Source organism: Chanodichthys erythropterus, chromosome 18, assembly GCF_024489055.1.
Source record: "Chanodichthys erythropterus isolate Z2021 chromosome 18, ASM2448905v1, whole genome shotgun sequence".
NCBI lineage: Eukaryota > Metazoa > Chordata > Actinopteri > Cypriniformes > Xenocyprididae > Chanodichthys > Chanodichthys erythropterus.
This window is the reverse complement of record NC_090238.1, coordinates 14,115,754-14,141,527: the sequence shown is the minus strand read 5'-3', so window position 1 is coordinate 14,141,527 and position 25,774 is coordinate 14,115,754. Positions and strand designations below refer to the sequence as shown.

Below are 25,774 nucleotides of genomic sequence, written 5' to 3'. Positions count from 1 at the left end.
TCAGGAACCACAACTGATGACCTGTTGACTTTTAAGAACCACATGTAAGATGGTCTCCTCTCCCCCACATAATGATCTCTTCTGAGGTTTTTCCTCAATAGCAACATTCTGGCCTCAAAACAGAAGTGAACAACACTATGAAGTTTAGTGTTCCAGAACGGGACGTTAAATTTTTCACGTATCGCACTGTAGTCCTGTGTTGTGCGATAAGACATTCTTGAGAATTAAATTAATTAAGTTCATTTTTAGTAGCTTTGAGATGCAGTATACTTTGTAAGGAGTGATGCACTTTTAAAGGAGTCGCTTTTAAGGTGTTTATGTTGATTTAAGGGGACACCTAAACTATTTGTAGTGATATATGAATAAATTCAGAGAGGGCAGTTTGTGGTTTTATGGTGCACAAATAGAACAGCTGAAACCACAGGGCTAAACTTGCCAGAAACGTGGGTTTAGAGCCTTTGGTAAGTTTTGTTTGGTCAAAATTCAGCTATTAGTGGTAGAAATAAAACTTCAAATTTCCTCTTCTACAGATGTTCCAACTTAGAACTGACAATTGCAGACAAATTACCTTCAGAAGATTTTCTTACTCGGTTTGATTTGCTTTTGCTTAAAGATATGTTACTCCATTAAAATATCCGCTCATTCATCCACAAACCAGAGCAGGTGGCCAAGATCCAAACATTTTCATCAGGTTTTCTTTATCCTTCATCACCACTTAAGAGGCAATTTTGCTTGGAAATAAACTTCTTTGCTTGGTTTCTAAACATGGCAGCCTTGCATAAACTACCTAATGTTGTATGTTATATAAATATGATGCTTTTGGAGGAATTCAGAAATGATCTTCTTATTTGGCAGAAGAAGAAAAACAAGCATCTCTTTAAAGGAGTTAAGTGCCTTTTGTTTTTTTGAGCAAAGTTGAACATTTAAAGTCAACTGAAGATTTTTATCAGTGTTAAACTACGTATACAGGTTTCCGCCTGTGGGTTTGTTCCATTGAAATTAGCCAAATTATATCGTTGGACCTTGGAAATCCACTGTAATCTATACATTTACCCTCCATTATCTTTCTAAGTTCCGTGACATTTCTGAAACGCCCTTTCCAAATTAAAGGACAGAAATGCGCCAGAGCCCAACATTATGAGCCATGTGCTTTTTAAAGCAGCGCCTACTCAATCTCTATCTATCTGAATGTGAGATATAAGCGGCTGACGGTTAACTTCACACCATGTGCTCGTTATTGTGAATATACAATAGCTATTTTTGATATTCCTAAACTGTGACAGGTTACTTAGGTTGAAACTTTGCATACTTGCAAATAAAAAGACATAATCCAGCACTCGTATGCTTGGATAAAGAAGTGCACCGTTTTTATGCTAATAAATCATGATAGTGCCTCTGACATTTATATAGAGATGTACCTTGCTTTTTATAAGGTCACATCTCTTCTCAGCCAACAAACTCTTTACAGTAGCGCAGTTCAATTAAAACACACTCGCCCACTGTGCATTATTAGTAAATGTTGAAATTAACATTAACAAAGATTAATAAATGCTGTAGAAATGCAGTTCATTATTAAGTCATGTTAACTAATGTTAACCAATGAACCGTATTGTAAAGTGTTACCCATAAAATGGGTACATTTCAGTTTAAAGCTTGGGTGTAAAACTTTTGATTGTGCCAGGATTCAACAGATGTGTCTTCATGGGAACTTTATGAAAATTGATGACATGCTTGAATATTACTGTGTGGCTGGGGTCTCATAATTTCTCAGCATGTGCCGCTGGGAATTACTTGTGCGTAGTTCCTCTGCCACTATGCTGTGTTTTGTTAGGGTGTGTTCATTTGTGGAAAGTGATGTTGCTGAATTTCTAATTACTGTATGGCTGATGCTGTTTGTAGGTTCTTAAGTGTATGTCAAGGAATGTTCAGCCTTTAATCAACAGCGTTATATTTCGGATGAATCCGCAGAGTTGCTGTAAAAGAGTTTAAGAGTAAATTTTGTTGGTCAGAATATGTTAAATGATTGATTCTCTTCTTTTTTCCTCATAAAGAGTACACAATAAAAAAAACACAAAAAAAAAACCAATGATTATCATAATCATAATAGTAATCTATTGTCTGAACTATAATAAATTTGTTTTGCACCAGATTTTGCTCTTTAGAATAAAGGGTTCGTTCACCGAAAAATTAAATTTCTGTCATTAATTACTCACCCTCATGTCGTTTCAAAAGACCTTTGTTAATCTTCAGAACACAAATTAAAAATTTTTTGGAGGAAATCTGAGTTTTTTTTTTAATCCCCCATAGAAAGCAAAGAAATTACCACATTCAAGGTCCAGAAAGGTAGTAAAGACATCGTTAAAATAGTCCACATGACTACAGTGGTTCAGCCATGTTATGAAGCAATGAGAATACGTTTTGTTTACATTGTTTACGTTGAAGACACGTTGTAGAGCTTCCGTGTTTACGTCAGAACACCGGCTCTGTGTTGGCCAGCTCCTGCGCCATCATCACACGCATACGTTGTCCTGCTCACGTGAACAGAGTCGGCCAACAATTCGGACGTAAACACGGAAGCACTGCACTGCATTCACTGCGTCAACTGCGTAAGAGACTGACAGGGTAGAGATTAAATTGTTGAATAAATTCTTTATCTTTGTTTTGTTTTTGTGCACAAAGAGTATTCTTGACACTTCAAAACATTAGTCACGTTGACTATTTTAACTATGACATTTAGACGTAGGCTATAAGTAAATTACTTCGACAGCTTTTTTATTTTTTTAACAATTTGTACTTAATAAGGCCCCCATTTTAGACTGGGTAAACCCAGCCTGATCTGCCGGCGATTTGATTTCGTCCGGCAACTCGGTCTGGAGACCCGTACATTCATTTCTGCTGCATCTGTTACACTTTTGCGGGAACCAATCACAGACTGGCTTATCCACCTTGCTCGCTATTGGCGGGTACAGAGCTCTTTCTATGGCTCTGGGCGGGTATAACACGATGACGTCTCTCGTACGACCGTCAATCCAATTCCTTTTAACCTCTCGACGATGCTGAATGACTTCTTTAGTTTAGCAAACAAATCGCTCGAGTGGGTGTAAATACCACTCACTTTCATGTTTTTTTGCACAACCGTTGCTGCTTCTGCAAACCGCTGATCAACGCTACAAACCAAAACAAACTAAGCCTGTCTGGAGTTTTTGCATCGCTCTGGAAAAGTTAGTCACCAGGATCGTTGATCTGATTGGTTGAAGGACTATCCAATTGCGTGAATAATACTCGTTGATCACACCTCTTGTGCAGTAGGAAATACATAACAAACTCCCCAGACCAATGTTCAATTTTAAATTGAGTTTGGTCTGGTGATAGCCAGACAACCCCCATTTAAAGGGATAGTTCACCCAAAAATGAAAATTTGATGTTTATCTGCTTACCCCCAGTGCATCCAAGATGTAGGTGACTTTTTTTCTTCAGTCAAACGCAAATTATGATTTTTAACTGCAACCGCTGCCGTCTGTCAGTCAAATAATAGCAGTGATTGCGAACTTGAACAATAAGAGTCGAAAAAACTTCCATAGACAAATCCAAATTAAACCCTGCAGCTCGTGACGGCACATTGATGTCCTAAGACACGAAACGATCGGTTTGTGTGCGAAACCGAACAGTATTTCTATAATTTTTTACCTCTAATACACCACTATGTCCAACTTCGTTCAACTTCCGGTTAGTGAGGTCTGATCGCGCTCTGACAACGGAAGTGATGTCTCGCGCTCATTGAAGTATATGGGCGAGAAATCACTTCCGTCTTCAGAACGCGTTTTTTGACCTCAGTAACCGGAAGCTGAACGAAGTTGGACATAGTGGTGTATTAGAGGTAAAAATTATATAAATAATGTTTGGTTTCTCGCACAAACCAATCGTTTCGTCTCTTAGGACATTAATGTGTCGTCACGAGCCGCAGGGTTTAATTTTGATTTGTCTAAGCAAGTTTTATTTACTGTTATAGTTGAGGTTCCCATCTACTGCTATTATTTGACTGACAGACGGCAGCGGTTGCAGTTAAAAATCATAATTTGCGTTCGACTGAAGAAAAAAAGTCACCTACATCTTGGATGCACTGGGGGTAAGCAGATAAACATCAAATTTTCATTTTTGGGTGAACTATCCCTTTAATTTGTTATTAGTAAAAGCACTCTGAACTAACACAAACAACACTAAAAAATACTGGTTTGTTTTAACCCATGTTGGGGTCAAATATGGACAAACCCAACCCTTGGTTTAAAGTTTTAAACTAAATTTTTAAACTCAATGGTTGGTTTAGTGCATATTTGACCCCAACATGAGTTGAAACGACCCAGCATTTTTTTAGAGTGAATGAACAATTGTTTTCTTACTAAAATTAATAATGCTAAAAATGCTTTTAAATGTATTGCTTATTGTTAGTTCATGTTAGCTAATGCATTAACTATTGTAAAGTGTTACCAGAATTATTCCTTAGATCCTACTCTATTGATCATTCTAGATATACACAAGTACTTTCATCAGCCATCCTGAATTTGTCTTACATTATAGAAAAGAAAAAAAAAAATACAATGACATACAAAGTAGAAAAACATATGAAATTATAGGTATGGGAAAATGATGGTGGGTTTAACCACCCTGAATGGTTAAAAATGACCTTTAACTGTAGTGGAGCATCAGAGGGCCAAAAACAAGGATAACAATGCCACAATGTGAACTTTCATGAGTCAGCAAAAGCAATTGCTTTCCTTTCCAGAAGCTGGGATAGGGTTAGGAAAACTATTTTAAATGTATATTACACTCAGGTCCTCAAGTTCAAAAGCCAATCAAAGGAACCACCCTTGAGCATACACTCAGTTCAGTGCCAGCATGGCAATATTGTTTTACGATTTCAAGATTTGTAAATTTCCTGGCCTATTATATAATATTTAAACTCAATATCTTCATTTTCCCTTAATTAACACATTTTAGCCAAGAGTTTTTTATGGACAGCAACCAATCTCATGGAGTCATTAGTCCTCATAGTTGCGCTCATTATGTTAATAACCCATAAGTAGAAGATAAACAGGTTTCAGTTGAGTATAAAAGTATGGCGTGTTCATGAATCTATATTTATTTCTCAAAAACATCTGCATGCAAAAGGCCCCATTTAGTGCAAGTTTAAAGCCAATTCACCTTGCCAGCTTGCATAGCTCTTCTGCATACTAAACAAAATTCGTTTTAGCCTTTAAATAGCACTCTGATGACAAATTGGCAGGCAGCTAAAGTTTGACATTGCCATTGTTACATGTTAATTAGACTGATTGCATGGCCGTCAAACATGCTAACAATGTGCATTCAGTCCATTGTGCGAGGGCACGACGGCTAGACAAAGCAGAGAAGGGATGTGTGCCGGGAATGAACAAATCCCATATGCCTTGCTGTGGGATTATTCTACACGCCACACTACAGGCCATGTCTGGGAGCCAGGATGCATGGTAGGAGCCTGTGGTCTTCGCCTCTCCCCCGGTGTCTCCAGTGGTCTAAGCTGTGACTATCCCCTGGTGGCCTGGCTCCAAAACCGAAGGTAAAGAAAGCTAGGGAAATGACAGCGTTGCTTATAGAGGTTGAAAAATAGATATGTTTTGATCATCCTTTGGGCTATTTATTCTCGTATGTACTCACTATAGCATTAGCTTCTTCAAGGAAACTGCAAATTAGAGATGGTTCTATCTTTATGTTTCTTTGGTACCTTACCATTATTGCTATCCAAAGGTTGCAAATTAAGATTCCCCTTGTGTTTCAGCAACCACTGAGGCCATAAAAATGCGTCATAAAGAATATGTTGCAATCATTTGTGGCGTATTTGCTAAAAGTGTCCAAGATGCACTTCCTCTTATATACAGTACTTGTTCCCATGGTTGTATTTAAGCAGCTACCTGATGCTACCAGTATGCGCTCACAGTGTGATGTGTTTTTGTTAAGATGCCCAAAAGATGTCTCAGGATTATTGCTTGTTGGCATCGCTGGCACTAACAGCTGACTCTGTGTTTGTCTTAAAGAGATAGTTCATCCATAGTCATTATTAACTCACCCTCATGCAATTCAAAACCTTTATGTTGGTAAATTTCACTGTAAACCCTAATGCTCAAAATAATAAATTGGTTTGAGTAGGGCAAACTCAAATTAGACAAATTAGTTCAATCAAATTAAATTTGATGAGTATTTAGGATTTTATGTTTTTTTTTGAGTCCACGAAACTGACACATTTAAAGTAATCTCAATTGTTTAATTGTTTTGGGTTTTATGAACTTGTTTCTTTTAATTTAGACAAACTTAAATTAAAAACCGGGTTTGGATTTCTATTTCCCTGCATGCTTTCCATGACACTCGAAAGGAAGAATAAAGGATAAAAAGGGTTTAGTTATCCCAAATTAGAAAAGTTTCTGTTATGTGGATGTTTTTTTTGTTTTTTTACCATCATGGTGACAAGTGGAGCATGGGCATAGTTTGAGAACAGGTACATGAATTGCCATACTCTTTCAGCAATTGCTATGCTATTACCAATTAGCATTTGCTAGTTATAGCTAGCTAAATTTCCACTAGGAAACATATGTTGAAATTTCATAATTTTAAGTTTAATATATAAATTAACTTACTCAATAATTTCAAGTTAGTAATTAAAATGTATAAGTATAGAATTGAAATCTGCCAGTTCTGCTTACCTAAACTTTGAATTTCTTAACTTAAAAAAGATGTAACTGATTACCTCAGTTTTGCCAACTTATTTGGGTTTACAGTGTTCCAGAGGAATGCAAAAACCAGAGTTCATGATGTTGAGGAGCTGTCAAGATCCAAAAAGAAAAGAAAAAGTAGTTGACTTGTCTTCTGAGGCCAAATACTGAAAGTTAGAAATTTAAAATGGATAATTTTTACCTTGCCAAAACTTGGATTTGGCTTGTGTTCATGCCTAGAATAAAAAAAAAAAAAAATAGAGCATTGATATCATTAACGATAAACATATTTTTTTTTTTTTTTTTAGAAATACATTATGTAGTTTTAATTAGTTTTTTTTTTTTTTATTGTGTGGGTTAGTTTTACTATATATACACATAAAGTCTGTCACAGCACATTTCATTGTGTATCTTAAAGGGTTAGTTCACCCAAAAATTAAAATTCTGTCATTAATTACTGACCCTCATGTCGTTCCAAACCTGTTCATCTTCAGAACACAAATTCAAATCTTTTTATGAAATTTAAGAACTTTCTGCTACGCAACTGACACTTTGACGCTTCAAAAAGTTCATAAAGAGATCGTAAAACTAATCCTTATGAATTTAGTTGTTTAGTTCAAAGTTTCTGAAGAGACACGATTGCTTTATATAATGAACAGATTGAAATTAGGCTAATATTCACATATAAACATTCATCAATGCACACATCAAATATGGTAAACTGAAGCTCAAGCATGACATGCGAGAACCAATGAGGTTCATTCTCGCATTATGCAGCACGTTTGAACTTTCAGAAGAGGTTTGCTCAAGTTCGGTTGAGCTTCTGTTTATGTTTACTTATCAATGTTTATATGTGAATTATACAATGGCACCACTCATTAAATTCAGCCATCAACAAACACAAGTTATAAAACTGATTCCGTTTTAAAATGCAGGGTATGTTTCCAATGCATTGCGAAATGTCTATTAAAATAAAAATGTTTTGAAGTAAACACCAGCATTTTAAATGTCTACTTTTATATTTAGAAGCATGAAAGGAAAATGTTTTTGTTTTTTCCTCTTTTCCTCTGTCTGTGGTGTAGATATTTATAAAGAGGGACCACTGCCTGGTTCTCTACCACAATTTGTTCTGTAACTGTTGATTTTTGCATCCATCCTGTTTCCTCATGTGTAAAATGACCATCTGTGCAAAAGCCTTTAAAGATCCTGGGCTCCTCTCCAGGGGACATGCTGACCAGCCATATAAGCAAGTATCTGCACCAGATTGCTTTATTATTTGAGTATTGGTGAGCATAAATAACACCTGAAAGCTTTTAAATCAAACCTACTAAAACTGCAAGCTTGTGGGTTTATAGTCTCCTTAGCCCTGAACAGTGTTTGAGTTAGTTACTTCAAAAAAGTAATTAATTTCTAATTGCATCATCAATGTTGTATTTAAAATACTTTTCTAATTACTCTGTCTAAAAAGTAATTGAATTACTCAATAAGTAATTCAACTAATTACATCTTAAAATCCCTATAAACCTTGACCGAATAGACAATAGAAAGGAAACTCTCTTAATTATTTAAATGTGAGTCAAACATGGAATAGTTTAAACTTTTATAGCTTTTTAAAACATTTTAGCTTTATTAAAACATACTATAATACTTATAATACTATAATACCACCAAATAGCAAAGTCGATTTGGTTGAGAGCGCACTGACTGAAGAGCGTCTCTCAGAGTTTTTTCTCTCGAAGACATAGCTTACATTTTTCCATAATGTTCTTCCCTACCTGTGTCAAAAAAGTGAAGTAATTGGAATATTTCCATTCTGCAAAACAGCCACTGGCTTCTGCTGACATCTTCAGACAGCGACTACGCAGCCAATTGGTTCGTAGTTGCGAACTCACGCAACTGCACCACAGCTAACGATTTTAAAGAGGCAGCGTTGACTTTTACCTTTTAGATTTTACCTTTTACAAATTTAGATTTTAAATTCTATATTGATTTAAACAGAACCGTTGAACTAATTTACAGTATGTAACGCAAGTACATTATAAGTAACTGTAACTAAATTACCTAAAAATGAACAGTAATCCCTTACTTTACTTTTTCAGTGGATAAGTAATTTAATTACAGTAACACCCAACACTGGCCCTGAAATGTCAAAACATTGAAGGCCTCAAGAGGCAGCTATCAAAGAAGGGAGGGATCCTAAAGTAAACTCAGAGTCCACCCAAATGACCAGTCCCAGCCCTGTACACAAATGGACAGCTTTAACTGGGGGCAGAATGAGTCACATTCAGTGTGGTCAACACATAAATACAGTGCATATTGAATATTATACACTCTTTGTTGAACATGCACACATATTTGACCCCAACATGGGTTAAAACAACCCAGTATTTTTTAGTGTTGTTTGTGTTAGTTCAGAGTGCATTTACTAATAACAAATTAAAGGGATAGTTCACCCAAAAATGAAAATTTGATGTTTATCTGCTTACCCCCAGGGCATCCAAGATGTAGGTGACTTTGTTTCTTCAGCAGAACACAAATTATGATTTTTAACTCCAACCGTTGCGGTCTGTCAGTCAAATAATGTGTGTCAATGATAACACAATCTATAAGAGTAAAAAAAAAAACATGCACAGACAAATCCAATTTAAACCCTGTGGCTGGTGACGACACATTGATGTCCTAAGACACGAAACGATCGGTTTATGCGAGAAACCGAACAGTATTTATATCATTTTTTACCTCTAATACACCACTATGTCCAACTGCATTGAGTGCGCGCACGGCATCCATTGCATGAGGTGTGTACGTGCTCTGACGTAGTTTACGCAAGTGCCGGAAGTGATCTTTCGCGCGTATTCGTCACTCATTGTTTACACAGTGCACAAATAGTTTTTTTTTTTTTATATATATATATATATATATATATATATATATATATATATATATATATATATATATATATATATATTTATATAAATATTTATATATATATTTATTTATATTTTTTTTTTTTTTTTTTTTTTATTATTATTATTCTGAAATGGGTAAACTCTGGTTCACACTCCAATACAGTAGGTGGCGATAATGAACCTTAACGTTGGTGCCACCCGCCATAAAAAAAAAAAGAAAGAAAGAAAGAAGAAAGACAGTGCACAAACATATGACGGCTAATCAAAATGGTACTTGAGCTTATCCGGATTGTTCAAACCAACTTAAAACTAAAAGATTACGTTCTCTTGCGCGAACTCATTCAGGAGTAGTGACTTTCCACGTATTCCCAACTTCTGAGCCTCCTCGTCTGAAGTTATGATTGATTGCTCTTCGGCTGGATATCAACACATCCATTAACGTATTAAAGTTGTTGAGGGTCTGCAGCGACCATTTTTCCCCTGATGATTTTACATACCCAGGAGAGGATCACTTACAACTTAAACCATCAGCTGTGCCTATGGTTTTTCCACATCCAACTGAGGTATGTGAACAAGATCTTTGTATGTGTCCTTTTTATTTGTAAAGCTGCCCTTATGAAAAGTAACAAAATGAAATTAAGTTTTGATGTAATAAAACCATGTTTTTAGTGGTTTACTTCCATTTGTATAACAACTGTTGTACTACAAGCTCCATGTTTAAACAACGCCGGAGCACGTACACACCTCACGCACCGGATGCCATGTGTGCGCTCAATGCAGTTGGTGTATTAGACATAAAAAATTATATAAATACTGTTCGGTTTCTCGCACAAACCGATCGTTTCGTGTCTTAGGACATCAATGTGTCGTCACGAGCTGCAGGGTTTAATTTGGATTTGTCTGTGCATGTTTTTTTTACTCTCATAGATTTTGTTGCCATTATACAACTGACAGACGGCCACGGTTGGAGCTGAAAATTATCATTTGTGTTCTACTGAAGAAACAAAGTCACCTACATCTTAGATACCCTGGGGGTAAGCAGATAAATATCAAATTTTCATTTTTGGGTGAACTATCCCTTTAATCACTTTGTTTGCCCTAATGCACAATTGCACACTAAACCATGTGTGCACTGTTTGCATCATACTTCATACATAGTAAATGAATCACATCCGGTCTGGTGTAGGTTTTACCTCAGTTTTTAACATTTTTATATATTTTACTTAAAAAACGGATGCCTATTTATTTTGGAACCTTTACGATTTTTTGCATTGTGACAGTTTAGCACATTTCCCAACATTATCATTACTCATTCACCAATGTGAAAATCCTTTTTTATATAAATTAAAAATTTAAAATATTTATATATCAGAGATATTTGTTCTATTGCTTTTTATGCTGATTAAATTTAAAAAACACAATTGAACACCATTAGAATCACTATTGAAATTATATATATATATGTATATGTATATGTATATGTATATGTGTGTGTGTGTGTGTGTTAACTAGACATGATTTTGTGAGATTTGACTAGTAAGTTGCATAATGTAAAATTACACACATGCTCTCAAAATGCATCTGTTCGGCTAATTTGACCTATGAATAAAGCTATGAATACTCCATAGACCCTAGATATATATTTATATACAAATAGATTGCCACATCAATCTATCTTTAAGCTTAGTTTAAACACCACCGAAAGCCATCAATGCAATAGGAATAGAGTGGCAAGACATTTATTCAAAACAGGAATGGAAGCAGAAGACTTAATGCAACAGTAATTCACATTGACATATCACAGTCTGTTCGGTATATTTTATGATTCATGTGGATAACATATTTGAGGTGTTTTGTGATTTATTTTTTCATGTCCACAAACTAAACAGTCTGGTCTGAGAATTTGTCCACATAAGGTGGCTTGTCTGGAGAGCACCATGTCCTGAAGTGGTGTGGAGCCTGGGTTTGTCAGGCTGCCAGTTCCGCACCATGCTTGGGCTAGAAGCAGACAACACTGAGCCAACCCAGTCCAGTGGGTGTAAAAGAGATGTCGACTTGTTTATTATATAGTTTGTTCTCTGGCACCCTTCGCGAGGACTATAGTATGCAAAGGTCATTTCAGCCAAGTCATAAGACATACAGCCTCAATGAATCTATATGAAGCATGAATGAACATGGCTGAAAAGAATAGTTTATTATTATTTATACTGGCATGCCAAGGCTTTGGCTTGGACTTGAATGCTGTTACTTGCAGATAAAGTACAACATATTTCAAAAACCAAACAAATAACATTAATGCAAAAAAAGATTTTATTTGAAATCTGATATTAAATGCATTAAATTGATCATTTAAATCGATTTTTTTTTTTTTTTTTTTTTTTAAATAAATGCTGTTCTTTTGAACTTTTCATTAATCAAAGAATCCTGAAAAAAAAAGCTCATGGGCTCCTCAAAAATATAAGCAGCACATTATTAAGAATAATAAGAAATGTTTATTTATCAGCAAATCAGCATATTTGAATGATCATGTGACACTAAAGACTGGAGTAATGATGCTGAAAATTCAGCTTTGCCATCACAGGAATAAACTACATTATAAAATCTATTGAAATAGAAAACTTTAAAATAAAAAAAGGTATTTTAAATTGTAATAATATTATATAATAATACAAATGACTTGTGCACATTGCCATCTGTCCTTTACAGGTATTTATTAAATGTAACAGTATCATCCCAGCTATACTGTGTAGTAGAAGTACATTGTAGGCCTATATATGTACAGTTGTTGTGGTTTCCAGTTGGTGTTTCTGGCTAGCTTTGCATGTGTCATATTCTCAGCAATTTGTCCTAGTAATTGCCTTGCTGTCCAAGTAATTACAGTCTTTATTGTAAGCAACCTAGTAAGACAGCATCTGCTAGGAGTATAAATGTAGTGTAAATGGGAATAGGTGTGAATAATAGTGTCTCTGTTATTCATTGACTGCTTTCACCACCATGACAGGATATGTGTGTTAGCTCTCCTGTCGGCCTGCGCAGGAACTCGGGCCCTGTAAGACGTTTCTGGCAGGAATAGCAAACACATCCTCTGTCAACTCGGATTTTTTCATGAGTTGCTTCCACCTGGGAGCATAAAGAATAACATTAGGATTGCTGTTTGGGTTTACTGAATATTTGGGATGCTCTTTTTGCATGTTAACTGGCTCCATTTATAGTGTGTCTCACCCAGGCATGCTTGTGTCTTAGAGTTTCCACCTTGGCTAGGCTCATCTCCAGACCTCTCATTCTTTTGTCATGCACCGTTCCTCTCAGTGATTCAGAAAGGAACCGCAACACCAGTTTCATAGACCAGGAGCCCGGCAGCACCCTCAACACACTGACTAAATCAAAAGACGCTGCATTTTTGTTCAGCAGGTCCACTGCTGCGATCACATGATGAGTGGACTCGAGGTAGATTTGAAGCAGGGTGAGGAATATTCCCTGGGTGAACTTCCTGTCTCGTCCAGCAGAGGTCCTCCAACAGTAGCTTTCAGCAGCCTGCTGGTCTTTTTCTTCATAGACCAAAACCTGCAGGGCCTTTTTGTGTTTACCAGATTTCCCAAGCAAAATTGCTTTCTCCACATGAAGAAACGAGGATGTTATTTGGTCTGTGACAATAAAGGGTATAGCAGTTTGTTTCATTCATGGACAGTCCACAAGGAACTGAAAACAATTTAATCTACACTCTCGGAAAAAAAAGGTACAAAAGCTGTCACTGGGGAGTACACCTTTGTAGCTTATTTACCCCTAAAGGGTATATATCATTAGCTTTTAAATGAGTACCGCTCCGGAGACGGCTTTTGTACCTTTTTTCTGACAGTGTATCCACATGCTGTGCTCACCATATATAGTATCAGCATTGTAGAAAGAAGACTGCCAGAGTAACTTCTGTAGTTTATGTCTCATCTCCTCCCTGCTTGTTTCATTGCTGTAGTCACCTTCGATTGACTGCAGTATCCATTTGATGTATGATTTGATGAGTGTGGTATGATGCTTTTCCTCCTGTAAATAGACAATGTGCTTCTTAAATGGAAGGGGTCATGTCATTGATTTTTACATACATTTTGTCACTGAGATCCACTAAATAATGTTTTTTGCATTGTAATTTAGTTTTTTTTTTACAATTATTTCCCACCCCCTCTCTGGAGCTTGTGTAAGGCTGGGCAAGGCTTAGACTCTGCTCCAAATAGCACTAAACACTTGCGGTCTTCCTACAAGTCCACACTTTCGTGACATAACACTGCTTTGACTGTTGGGAAGAAGTCTGCTATGGAGCTTGCTTCAGTGCGGATCAAGGGCACATATCGACTGCAAAGGGTCCGCATCCCAATGGGGTCTTGTGGACTTAATGGACACGCGCAAGCCACGGCCAACAAGTCCACAAGACCACAAGTGCACAAGTGTGCCATTTGGGACAGGGCCTAGCCTTCCCATGGCCATAGACTTAAAGAGTCAGTTCACCCAAAAATGAAAATACTGTCATATATTACTCACCCTCATGCCGAACAACAGATTCAACACTCTGATTCATTATGCTCTGATGCTTCCTGAAGCAGTGTTTTGAAATCGGCCATCACTATAGAAGTCATTATTTTGTTTTTTTGGTGCACCAAAAATATTCTTGTCACTTTATAATATTAATATTGAACCACTGTACTCACATGAACTGATTTAAATATGTTTTTAGTACCTTTATGGATCTTGAGAGAGGAATATGGAGGCCTCACGGAGCCATCGGATTTCATGAAAATATCTTAATTTGTGTTCTGAAGATTAACGAAGGTCTTACGGGTGTGGAATGGCATGAGGGTGAGTAATTAATTCCAGAATTTTCATTTTTGGGTGAACTAACCCTTTAAAACTAGTGGAATTTTCTCACTCAAACCACTGACTGCTTCTGACTGATTTTAGAAGAAAAAGTTGACCATAACTGCTGGTCTAGGATCAGTTTTCTTCATAATAATAGCATATTGGCGAAACATATTTGGCAAACGATCCAGTGCGTATCTGTGTTTGCGCTTTGGAGAACGTCAAAGGTTTCTAATTACAACGTGATTTTGCAGTGTTGTGCAGTGTAGACAATCAGAGACATATCTGTTGATTTCTTGAACGCAATGGCCAATCAGATGTGTTCAAGTTAGCACTGAACAAAAACTCTGGTGTTTTGAGCGGTGAATGTTCTGCACGCTTGCTGATTCCTCTCATTATAACAAAACATTATGTAAATAAGAGATTTATTGTGTGCAGTCAGCTTCACTGATTATAACCGAACTTTGTGAGTTGGCGATGAACTAAGATGAGCGAGAGCTTTTTAGTGACAAATCCTACAGTGTGCGTGCTTTTCTGTTAAAATTGATTTGTGAACAAATAACAAATCATTTATCGGGAGCGTTTATGCTGGGATGTGTAGGTGGTTGCTAGGCAACATGTAACTTAAAATTATTTAAAGGAAATCTATTTAAATGTGTTTTTAAAAGGGGAAGCGCATCTCCTTGGCCTCTCACTGTAGATGGCTCACTAACAATTTCTAAATTGTCCATATTTTGCTGCTGTTTTTGTTATATAATCAGAAAAATTTTGCTCTTAAGGCCCATTCACACCAAGAACGATAACTATAAAGATAGATATAATGATAATTTTATTGGCGTCCACACCAATGCACGATATTATTCTGTTTATTATAAGCACATTCTGCGATTCTGTCGTCTGCCGCTTTAAATGTGTGAGCTCTTTAAAGCAGGATAAATTCTGTCAATGTTTTTATCAACATAGTTATCGTCCTTGGTTTGAACAGGCCTTTATCTTTGTTTCTTCTGGGACCATACTTCAGAAACATACAAATTTTAGAGTCTTATCTGTTTAGTAACCATGGTGATTTCTGTTTGAAACTTGTTAGGTCTTTAATTTAAGACTTAACTTTCTGTAATATGTTCCTGAGACTTAGAAATAATAGCATTTATCCTGCTTTCTCCTTATTACGTCACTGTGAATGACGGGGTGAAGTTTCCGATCGCCCAGTACTGATGTGTAAACGTGGGCGGTCATGTGTTGATGCCATGCCACATTAAATTTCAGAAGTTCAAGTTTTTTGCAACTTAGTTTCAGTAAATCTCTTTTTAGACTGAGGAGGAAGCATTTGGTTATCAAAATTATACCAGTGTTGATATCTTTAATTAAAACTAATTTCTGTTAAGTAAAATAAAACTGAAACAAAATAAAAATATTGTATTAAAAAACAAAAGCACACAGCAAAATTACAAAAAATTAAACTGAAATTAAAATTAAAACTGAAAATATAAACATATGATATTAATATAATAATATAAAATATGAATAGGTAGTATGTAAATACTAAAATTACATACATATAAGCTTTTTGTATCTCAAAAGATCAATGTAAATTGAATTCCTCATGGCCTTACAAATTCCTTATAAGGCTGCAGATAGAATAATACCTTGCTGTGTAATTCAGTGACTAAAAATTCCAAGTAAAGAATCATGGCAACTGAGTAGTTGGTGAGAACGGTAAGGACTTCTTCTGGTGCAAATATAATGTGGCTGCTTGCATGCATCTTTGTAAAGATCAGTATTCCAGCCTATATTAAAATAAAGAACATGATTTAGATGCATTTCGAACAAATTGCTGGCAATGCAATAAATCAAATGCAATACTGTTAAAAATACTGTTTGGGGTCAGTAAGATTTTTTTTTTCTTTAAGAAATCAATACTTTTATTCAGCCATGATGCACTCAACTGATCAAAACTGACAGTAAAGACTTTTTTTACATTGTTACCAAAAAAAAAAAAAAAAAAAAAACATTTCAGATAAATTGCTGTTGTGCAGTTTGTTTGTTCAAATTCTAGAAACATAATGTTATTTCTTTTATATTGCTATGCCAGGGGCAAAAGAGTAAACTGAACTAAATGAAATCTGTGTAACTCTGCCCTCTGCTGTTGATAAATAGTATATGATCGTTAAAATACTTGCCTCTTGGTCTCTCTGAAGAACCCAATTTGCAAATTTCAAGACGATGGATTTGTGCTTCAGATTTGAAAGAGTATTAACTATATGCTGGACTACACTGATGTCTGAGGGCTCTTCGCTCTCATCCTCCACAATTTTAACCCAGGTCTGAAAAAAAGAAGAAGCTTACTTTCCTTCCTGATTCATCTTTATTCATTGCTTTGGATCTTTCAGTATGATTCAAAGATACCTGAATTGCATTGACATGCTGGCCTTGGCTTTGATAGAGCAATCCAAGTGTGAAAAACCTGAAATGGCAGAAAATGAGTTTACTCTTGAGTGCACTAGAAAATAACCTGTAAACGCTGAAGTAGCTTCAAATGATGAGCACAAACCTTTTGTGCTGCTCCAAGTCAGGCACACACATTTGGAGGTTACAGTTATTCTGCGATGACACAAGCTGGTCCAGTTTTCCATATTCTCCTTGTTCCAAATACAGCTTAAAAAGTGCAGAGTCAATGTCCTGCGGACACATTTGGCCCTGTCCTGTTGGCCTGACTTCTCTCAGGAAGTCATCCAAAAAGCTTAGGTATTGCTGAAATGTCGGCCAGTCGTCTCGACTTAACGTCCGCAGGTCCTTGGCATTGCTGACTGCTTTTGTCTGAGGTGTAAAGTCTTCACTCACAACAGGCATAGCTGGATAAAGGCTAATGATTTCCCTTGGGTCTAGTTCACCTTTACTGGAAGATAAAAGATTACACTAAAAAAAATTGGTTTAGGATTTACAGCACTTGCAGTGATCACTCAGAAATTGATTCACAAGTAATTACAAAGAAACAGCGACACATTGAATTATATGTGAAATGTGAATGACTGAAATTGTATTTTCTTGTAAATGTAGTCCAATAATCTGAACTTAGAAATCATGTCTTACAGTGTAACTGGGTGGTCGTTGTAGCATTCATTTATTTTTAAAGTGAAAGCTGTCAAATTGGTTTCCCAAATACCATTAAATGTTAAAGCATTACTTACATAAAAAGCTCTTTTGCTTCCACAAAATCCTCTCTGTAGAACTTAATCATTCCAGATGTGCAGATGACATTTTTATGTAGATCCTAAAAGTAAAGTGATGGATGGCATGAAGGATTGAGATAAATGAGTATATCATAGCTGAGCTATTGTTTTATCATAACCATGTATCAGCGTCTACTCCAATATAAATGTTAAATAGTAAACTTAGAGCACATTTAATACTAAAATCTTGTAGCGTATTTGATGTGAGCTCAGACATTAAGTCCTTGAACTAATGCATCTTTGATCTTTGCTTAATACCATTGTAAGATGATTTTCATCTTGATGGAATGACATCTGTGCATCCGGTTCAAGTGCTCATATGAATTACCTTGCTCAGTGTGTCTAAGACGCTCAGACACAGACAGACCTACTTATTTTCACTGACCCCGTGACTCCATTAAAAGGTATTATGTGTAGTTTCTATGCTTTAAGCATTTACTCTCATTCTCATATGAACATACCTACTAAACAAAATCCATGTGTTAGCAGGTATTATTGACACCAATAGGTCAGAGCATGGTCTGTAACCTCCTACTGGTAGATGCTGTAACTACACCATTAATCTGTGTTGTTTCTTTATTGATGATCATTCAAAAGTAGCAGTGTATGCTGACAATACGTATGTGTAACAGAAGCCAGCTGGTAAAAAAGCTGTGCAGGTGAATCTCACTCCCCTGGCCTCAAGAGACACACTAGTGACTGATGCTAGAGCACACGTGTCAAACTCCGCTCCTCGAGTGCTACTGTCCTGAAGAGTGTAGCATCAACCAGCTGCAAAACACCTGCCTGGAAGTTTTTAATATTCCTGATAACCTTGATTTGTGTTTAATTATGGTTGGAGCTAAACTCTGCAGGACAGTGGCCCTCCATGAACTGAGTTTGACACCCCTGCACTAAAGGCTGTGGTCTTTAGCGCTGTTGTTAGCTTGCCCACCTCCCATGCCAGGGACACTGGTTCAAATCCTGCTCAGAGCAGGTACATATAGGACCACTTACATATGTGTGTGCTTGTCTGTCTATCTATATCTATCTATCTATCTATCTATCTATCTATCTATCTATCTATCTATCTATCTATCTATCTATCTATCTATCTATCTATCTATCTATCTATCTATCTATCTATCTATCTATCTATCTATCTATCTATCTATCAGTTCATTATTATAATTATTATTATTATTTAGTGCCATTGAAATGAATGGGGGGTATTGTACACTTCCTTGATTTACACTGGCTTAATATATTACATCTTTCTAATGTGTTAAAGGAAGATAAGACATAAATCCAATTTGTTTAGTACTTTATCATCAGTCTTACCTTATAGGAATCCTTTGGCAGGAAATCTTGAACCCTGTCCAGCAGCGTCAGGGCTTCATCAACTCTCTGTCTCTTAACCAGCTCTTGAATCTGATCCTCCAGCGGAACTGGTGACAGCCGATGAATCTCTTTGTCAGCAACAACGAAAACACTTTCTATAAAGTGAAAGAGAAGTAAATTAGAAAGAGTTAGAAATTATTATTAAAGGGATAGTTCACCCAAAAATGAAAATTTGATGTTTATCCAACGCTATCTCACGACCAATTCGTACTTATTCTACGAGGTGGCTATTTCGTATAAATTCATACGACCTCACTCGTGCAAATTCGTACGATTTGTCTAAACCCCAGTGACGGTTAGGTTTAGGGGCGGGGTTTGGGGTAGGTCATTCGTATGAATTCATACGAATTTGTCAACTCGTAAAATACATACGATTTAGCAAAAAACATATGAATTAGTACGAGTGAGGTCGTATGAATTCATACGATTTAGCCACCTCGTAAAATACGTATGAATTGCCGTGAGATCGGGTTGGTTTATCTGCTTACAGATTGATGTCCTAAGACACGAAACCATTGGTTTGTGCGAGAAATCGAACAGTATTTATATAATTTTTTACCTCTAAAACACCACTATGTCCAACTGCCTTGGTCTGAAAACACGCTCTGATGCCGGAAGTGATCTCTTGCGCATATATGTAAATGAGTGCGAGACATCACTTCCGGCGCTTGCGTAACCTACACCAGAGCACGTACACACCTCACGCACCGGATGCCGTGCGCGTGCTCAAGGCAGTTGGACATAGGTAAAAAATAATATAAATACTGTTCGGTTTCTCGCGCAAACCGATCGTTTCGTGTCTTAGGACATCATTGTGTCATCACAAGCCGCAGGGTTTAATTTGGATTTGTCTGTGCATGTTGTTTTTGGGATTCCCATTGACATGCATTATACGACTGACAGACCACAACGGTTGGAGTTAAAAATCATCATTTGTGTTCTGCTGAAGAAACAAAGTCACCTACATCTTGGATGCCCTGGGGGTAAGCAGATAAACATCAAATTTTCATTTTTGGGTGAACTATCCCTTTAAGGGTCGTTTTCAACTAAAAAAGGAAACCTTTTGCAAGTTGCAAGTTTTTGAAAATTATATCATTTTCATCTCTGTGTAAACTACAAAAACGTGAATTTGTGAAAACGGTGACGTCATGCGTATTACATGTCACAATAGGCGTGTAGTGTTTCTTTACAAAGTGACATCGCCAACTATTGGCCTGGCAGCATAATACAGCCGTTTCCGTGAAATTATGGCATCAATCAACAACTGCAACAAGCTCAAATTGCATATTCAAATCTAAATATTAGTCAATAGAAGCAACCCATTTTACTTTTGTGTGAAACAGTATAATTAGACTATTTGATTTTAGATTTTATTTTAAAAATGTAGCAGAACTAAAAAATACAATAAAAATAAAAAATACAATATACGAGCAATCAAGAGTGATTATGACGCCTCTGAATTGACTGTTGAATGATTTGTGAAAGATTGATGCTGGATTGTAAAATGAACCTTCTGTTGAGATGACAGATTTGGCACTTTGTAAAGGGAGAGTTTGCTTCAGCTGTTGGTCCAGAATGCTGTAGATATGAACAGTCTGATTTTGTAGAACAAGCACATATGGGAAATGCACTACAGCGTCCACCACTCCATCAGGCCACTGTACAGGAGGATGCTGAGAAGTACCATTCTTCATCACAAACATGCCTGCGTAACATATAGGCTACTGTTACATTTTAAAGCAAATAATTAATTTAATTACATTCATTAAAAAATTATTCAGAAGTTATTCAGTTATGTGTCAAATAAGTAGTACGAGTTATTTATTCTAAAATGCCTTTAGATTAAATAATTGAAAATAAAAGGGTATAAAAACAAATACATTTAAATACAGATATATAATTGCTAAAAAAAAAGAGCTCAGATCATTTGGGCTCAGAAAAATGTAATGATAAATGTTTGAGTTTATATTTTTTGAGCTCTTTTGTGTTTGACTCATATGAGATTAGGGAAAATTCTTACCCAAACTTCCAGGCCCATTTAAAATGAATCCTCCTTTTCCATATTTGTTGGCAATGATATTTTGTTTTGCCAGGTTATGTGGGAAAAGATCTAGGGTGGTTTGGCTATGATAATCATGGAGAAAATATCTGTCACAAGTGGCCACACACAGACACGCCCCATGCGCAGCCAGAACCACAGGCTCCTGCGGCAGAGCCACCTGCCTTACACACTCCCATCTGTCCACACACACCTTATAAATGCTCACTATTTTCCTCTTGGTCGACGCTGCAATGAGCTCCACGGAATCAGTCTGAACCGCCGACTCACAGACACAGAAGAGTGACACATTCTGGATTTTCTTCAGGGCAGGAATAGGTTCCAGGGAGAACATGTTGAGCACAGTGACCGAACCATCCCAGAGAACTAAGAGGTGGTTCAGAACAGGGACCGCTGTCAGCTGGCTGATTGCTCCGCTTCGGCCCATCTGTCTCTTCCCCACCTCCCGCACTGAAAGGCTTTCTTCACCGCTCACGCTATTTACAGTGAGGTGCTCGACGACTCCCTCTTTGGTCCCAATATAGAGGTTTTTACCAAAACACTCCAAACATTGAATGCTGGATTTGTCTCTGCCTTTCCCTGAGGGCATTTTTTGAAAGACTAGCACAGGAGTAAAGACTTTCATGGTTATTTACTCTTAATTTAGCTCTCAGTGGCACCTAAAAATAAATGAGAAACCTAGTAAACTGGGTAGAGAAAGAAAACCGCCTTCATTAGCTCAGAAATCTACATGCTGGAAAGCAAACAATTAGGTTAAATAATAAAAACACAACCAATTCAAATAATATTTTCAAGATATACAGCGTTTGTTAGCCACAATGCTAAATGAAACGAGTTAAGAACAGTCTCACCTCATTAGCGTAGAAGCTGTCAGCGCTTCATTTTTACTCAAGTGTATTTTGACCTTGCCATGTGACTCTCATCCTGAGAGGAAGTTGGTGTCAGCAGTTTTACTGCTTTTACTCTCGTGGCTCTGACTGAATGGTTGGTTGCACAATGCCAAATATCCAAGAAAGAGACATAGAGACATAAAACCTTTGGTTAAATATTTCTTGTATACCCTACACTGTAAACATTTTTAAGCCTGTACAATAACAACAAAAAAAATCTTAGTAGTAATTTCCCCTAGCTTTTTCGGTAACACTTTACAATACGGTTCATTTGTTAAACATTAGTTAATGGATTAACTAACATGAACTTACAATGAGCAATACATTTGTAACTGTATTTACTAATCTTCGTTAGTGTTAGTTAATGAGAATACAGTTGTTCATTCATTGTTCATGTTAGTTCACAGTGCATTAACTAATGTTAACAAGCTTTTAATAATGTATTAGTAAATGTTGAAATTAACATTAACAAAGATTAATAAATGCTGTATAAGTGCAGTTCATTATTAGTTCATGTTAACTAATGTAGTTAACTAATGTTAACTAATGAACCGTGTTGTAAAGTGTTACCGCTTTTTCTTGTTTACTCAACTTTTGTAAATAACGTACGTTAGTAGTAGTGTATCTGTGTGATATGATGTCTGATGTCTGTAGGAAAAAATAAAAGGAATCATACCTGCTTATCAAAATAGACCTGGATAGTTTACATCTCATCTGCAAGGCCTTTCTATATGTTTGTTAAAAGAGGTCATGAAAGCCATTTTGCTGCTTTGAGGTCCACAAACCTGAGTGAAAGAGAAAAAAATCAATGAAAACTAGTCTATAAACAATCAGTACAAACTTTTGTACAACAGACAACATGTAACTTACTTGTCGTACGAGACAAAACCCACTACCTCTCCAACTTTCATGGAATCCTGCTAAGCCATGTGCCCCAAGATTGTCTGGAGACTGTCACAAACTGATTTTGGACTTCATGCAAACCCTCTCTTGCAAGTGTCTGTAAATCATTATTGGTTCAAAAACATGCCGTAGCCACATTCTCTTATGTCGCTTATCTTTCCCAACAAGGCTAGTTGCATAGTGTGCAAATTTGCTCTGAACTGGGATGACCAGAATTTGAGTGGACCCTATGTAGATGAGTCACTCTCATGGTATGGCGTAACAATCGGCCTGGGTGCCAATGCCATACTGGCGCAGGTGTATTCACAGTACCTACAGTACACTGCATGAAGTGTGTGCTCAATGTAGATCTGTATAAGAAAATAAACAATGTGAATGATCAGGTTAATAAAGTAATGAAATAGATAATGAATTGTATTATTTTTAGTTTATAGCTACTGCTGCACAGCTTTGAAAGAATTATCAATAAACATTATTTCAGAACTTTCCATAAAGCATTCTACAACTGTAAGGGCAGTTAATCAGAATTCTCAGTTGCCCTCAGTACAGTATAGATGCAGCTTGATTTAATCATTCAGTTCAAAAGTTGAGAATGTGACTGAACGAAACAACACCGATGTCAAAAATGCACTATCATTAAGCACAATCACCATAAAGTTCCTCTGGATAATAATCTTGCTGTCTTTTCTTTCATAAACTACAGTTGCCAACTACTTTGAGCATGTAACTCTCTGACCTCTCATTTCTCCAGTATTGGAACCTAAAACAAATTTAAAAAATGAACACATTCAGAACACGCATTGGTTTTAACTGCATAACTGCTGTTTTTTATCAGCTACATATTTTATTTTAAATACAAAAATCCCTGTGCCCCAGTTCACAGTGGTTTTACTATGAACACATGGTTTTACCAACAGGTGTGTTTAATCAGGGTTGGTGTTTGATAGGGTTGGAGCTAAACTCTGCAGGACAGCGGCTCTCCAGGACTGACATTACCTACCCCTGCTGTAGCCTATGTAATTTTAATTCCATTCAATACTTCACTCGTACTGTGTAGCTAGATGCAGTGGGGAAAACTCCTTTTTCTCAGACTACTGAAGCCTATAGCCTTTACTGAAGCAGTTAAAGTAAAAACAAAACAATGACGAGGCAGCGGTGCTGCACGAGCCTATGGTGATGAAGCCCACGAGAGCCCACCGAAATGGGCGGGATCATTTGGCTAAAAAAGTAGGCATTCAGCTTGTGGCCACCTTCATAGTTGGAGCCTCTCTACCTCTCAGAGTGTTTTAGAGAATGCTGGGCCTCATGGCCTCTGCATGCAGTCATGCAGCCCTTTGCATGCAGCCCCTACAGTACTGGCTGAAACCGCAAGTTCCGTCCCAATGCTTGGCAGCACGGACGCTTATGTATTAAGGTGGACCAAGCTTGCGTTGCAGCCCTGGCCCCTTGGAAGAACCGTTGCTGGTTTGAGCAGGGCGTGGCTTTGGGGATGACATGCAGGAGGAAGGTCATATCGACAGATGCGCCCAACATGGGTTGGAGAGCTCTGTGTGAAGGCAGACCAGCCTTCAGTGCTTGGTCAAATGAGGAAAACAGGCTGCACATCAGCTGCCTGGAAATGCTGGCAGTTCATCAAGACTTTCAGATTTTCCTGCCAGACCTGGAAGGGCACCACATCCTGGTCCGCTCGGACAGCATGACAGTGATGTCCTACATAAATCGCCAAGAAGGGGTCTCCTCGAAACATCTCTTCACTTTGGTGAAGAGCCTCTTGGAATGGGCACATTGCAACCTGCGTTCACTGAGGGCAGCGCATGTGCCGGGCAAACTGAACCAGGGAGCAGACACGCTGTCCCGGAACAATGTCTCCTCAGAAGAGTGGATGCTCCATCCTCAAACAGTTCATAGAATCTGGGAGATCTTCGAAAGGGCAGAGGTTGACCTCTTCGCCTCAGAAGACAACTTTCACAGCCCAATTTACTTTTCACAGAACAGGGATGCGTTGGCCCATGACTGGCCCAGCCTTCTCCTTTATGTTCTCCCCTGATCCCCCAGGTGATCAGGTGAATCAGAAAGCATGATCACAAGGTTCTCCTAGTGGCTCCGCTGTAGAGAAACTGACATTGGCTCTCGGAGCTTTCTCAACTGCTCATAGCAGCCCCTTGGCCCATTCCCCTGAGATGGGACCTCCTCTCTCAGGCGAACAGGATGATCTGGCACCCCCGGCCCAAGCTGTGCACTTACGGCGTCTCGATGGGAGCCTGCAGACCTCCCCAAGAACATCCTAAATATGATTTTACAGGCTAGAGCCCCGTCTACAAGACGCTTCTATGCCCTTAAATGGTTGGTCTTCTCCGCATGGTACACAGCCTGCGGCGAAAACCCATCTTCCTGCGACATATCTTTGATATTGTCCTTGTTCCAAGAATTGTTGGATAAGGGTTGTACCACCTCCACTCTCAAGGTCTATGTGGCGGTTATAGCAGCTTTTCATGCTCCTGTATGGCCTCCTGTATGGCATGGCTTCATCCTGGGCATGGTCCAGTGGTGTGTCCATTGCAGAAATCTGTGCGGCAGCCGGCTGGGCCTCACTGTCCCCCTTCTCCAGGTTGTACAACCTGGACATCCCTGCCCTGCAGGCTCGGGTCCTTTCTGCATAGCTGGCCTCTTGGAGCTTGATCCACTGGGAACCCACAATCCTGTTCTGAGGCAGGACCTGTTCTAATCAGAGCTTAACCTTAGCTCAAACTTGCTAGAATTCCCGGCGACTCCGATTAGATCCGGGTCATTGGCTTCAGGCATTTGCCATAGCTTCTTGTAT

General features: G+C 37.6%; 1 protein-coding gene across 2 annotated transcripts; it reads right to left on the bottom strand.

Moving 5' to 3' along the window:
* Window positions 1–12,139: 12,139 nt before the first annotated feature.
* Window positions 12,140–23,048, bottom strand: si:ch211-266g18.9 (transforming growth factor-beta receptor-associated protein 1). Of its 2 annotated transcripts, XM_067367315.1 has the most exons (14): window positions 22,921–23,048; window positions 22,727–22,835; window positions 22,012–22,137; window positions 21,122–21,846; window positions 20,612–20,806; window positions 19,042–19,196; window positions 17,680–17,762; window positions 17,043–17,387; window positions 16,898–16,955; window positions 16,672–16,815; window positions 16,138–16,278; window positions 13,525–13,684; window positions 12,869–13,290; window positions 12,140–12,766 (listed from the first exon to the last, which is right to left on the bottom strand). In XM_067367315.1, the coding sequence occupies exons 4-14, from the start codon at window positions 21,783–21,785 to the stop codon at window positions 12,620–12,622; spliced, it is 2,514 nt and encodes an 837-aa protein (XP_067223416.1). In that variant the 5' UTR covers window positions 21,786–21,846; window positions 22,012–22,137; window positions 22,727–22,835; window positions 22,921–23,048; the 3' UTR covers window positions 12,140–12,619. The 2 variants fall into 2 exon arrangements, with proteins under 2 accessions (XP_067223416.1, XP_067223417.1); XM_067367316.1 differs by having other exon boundaries at window positions 21,122–22,137.
* Between the last annotated feature and the right edge of the window lie 2,726 nt (window positions 23,049–25,774).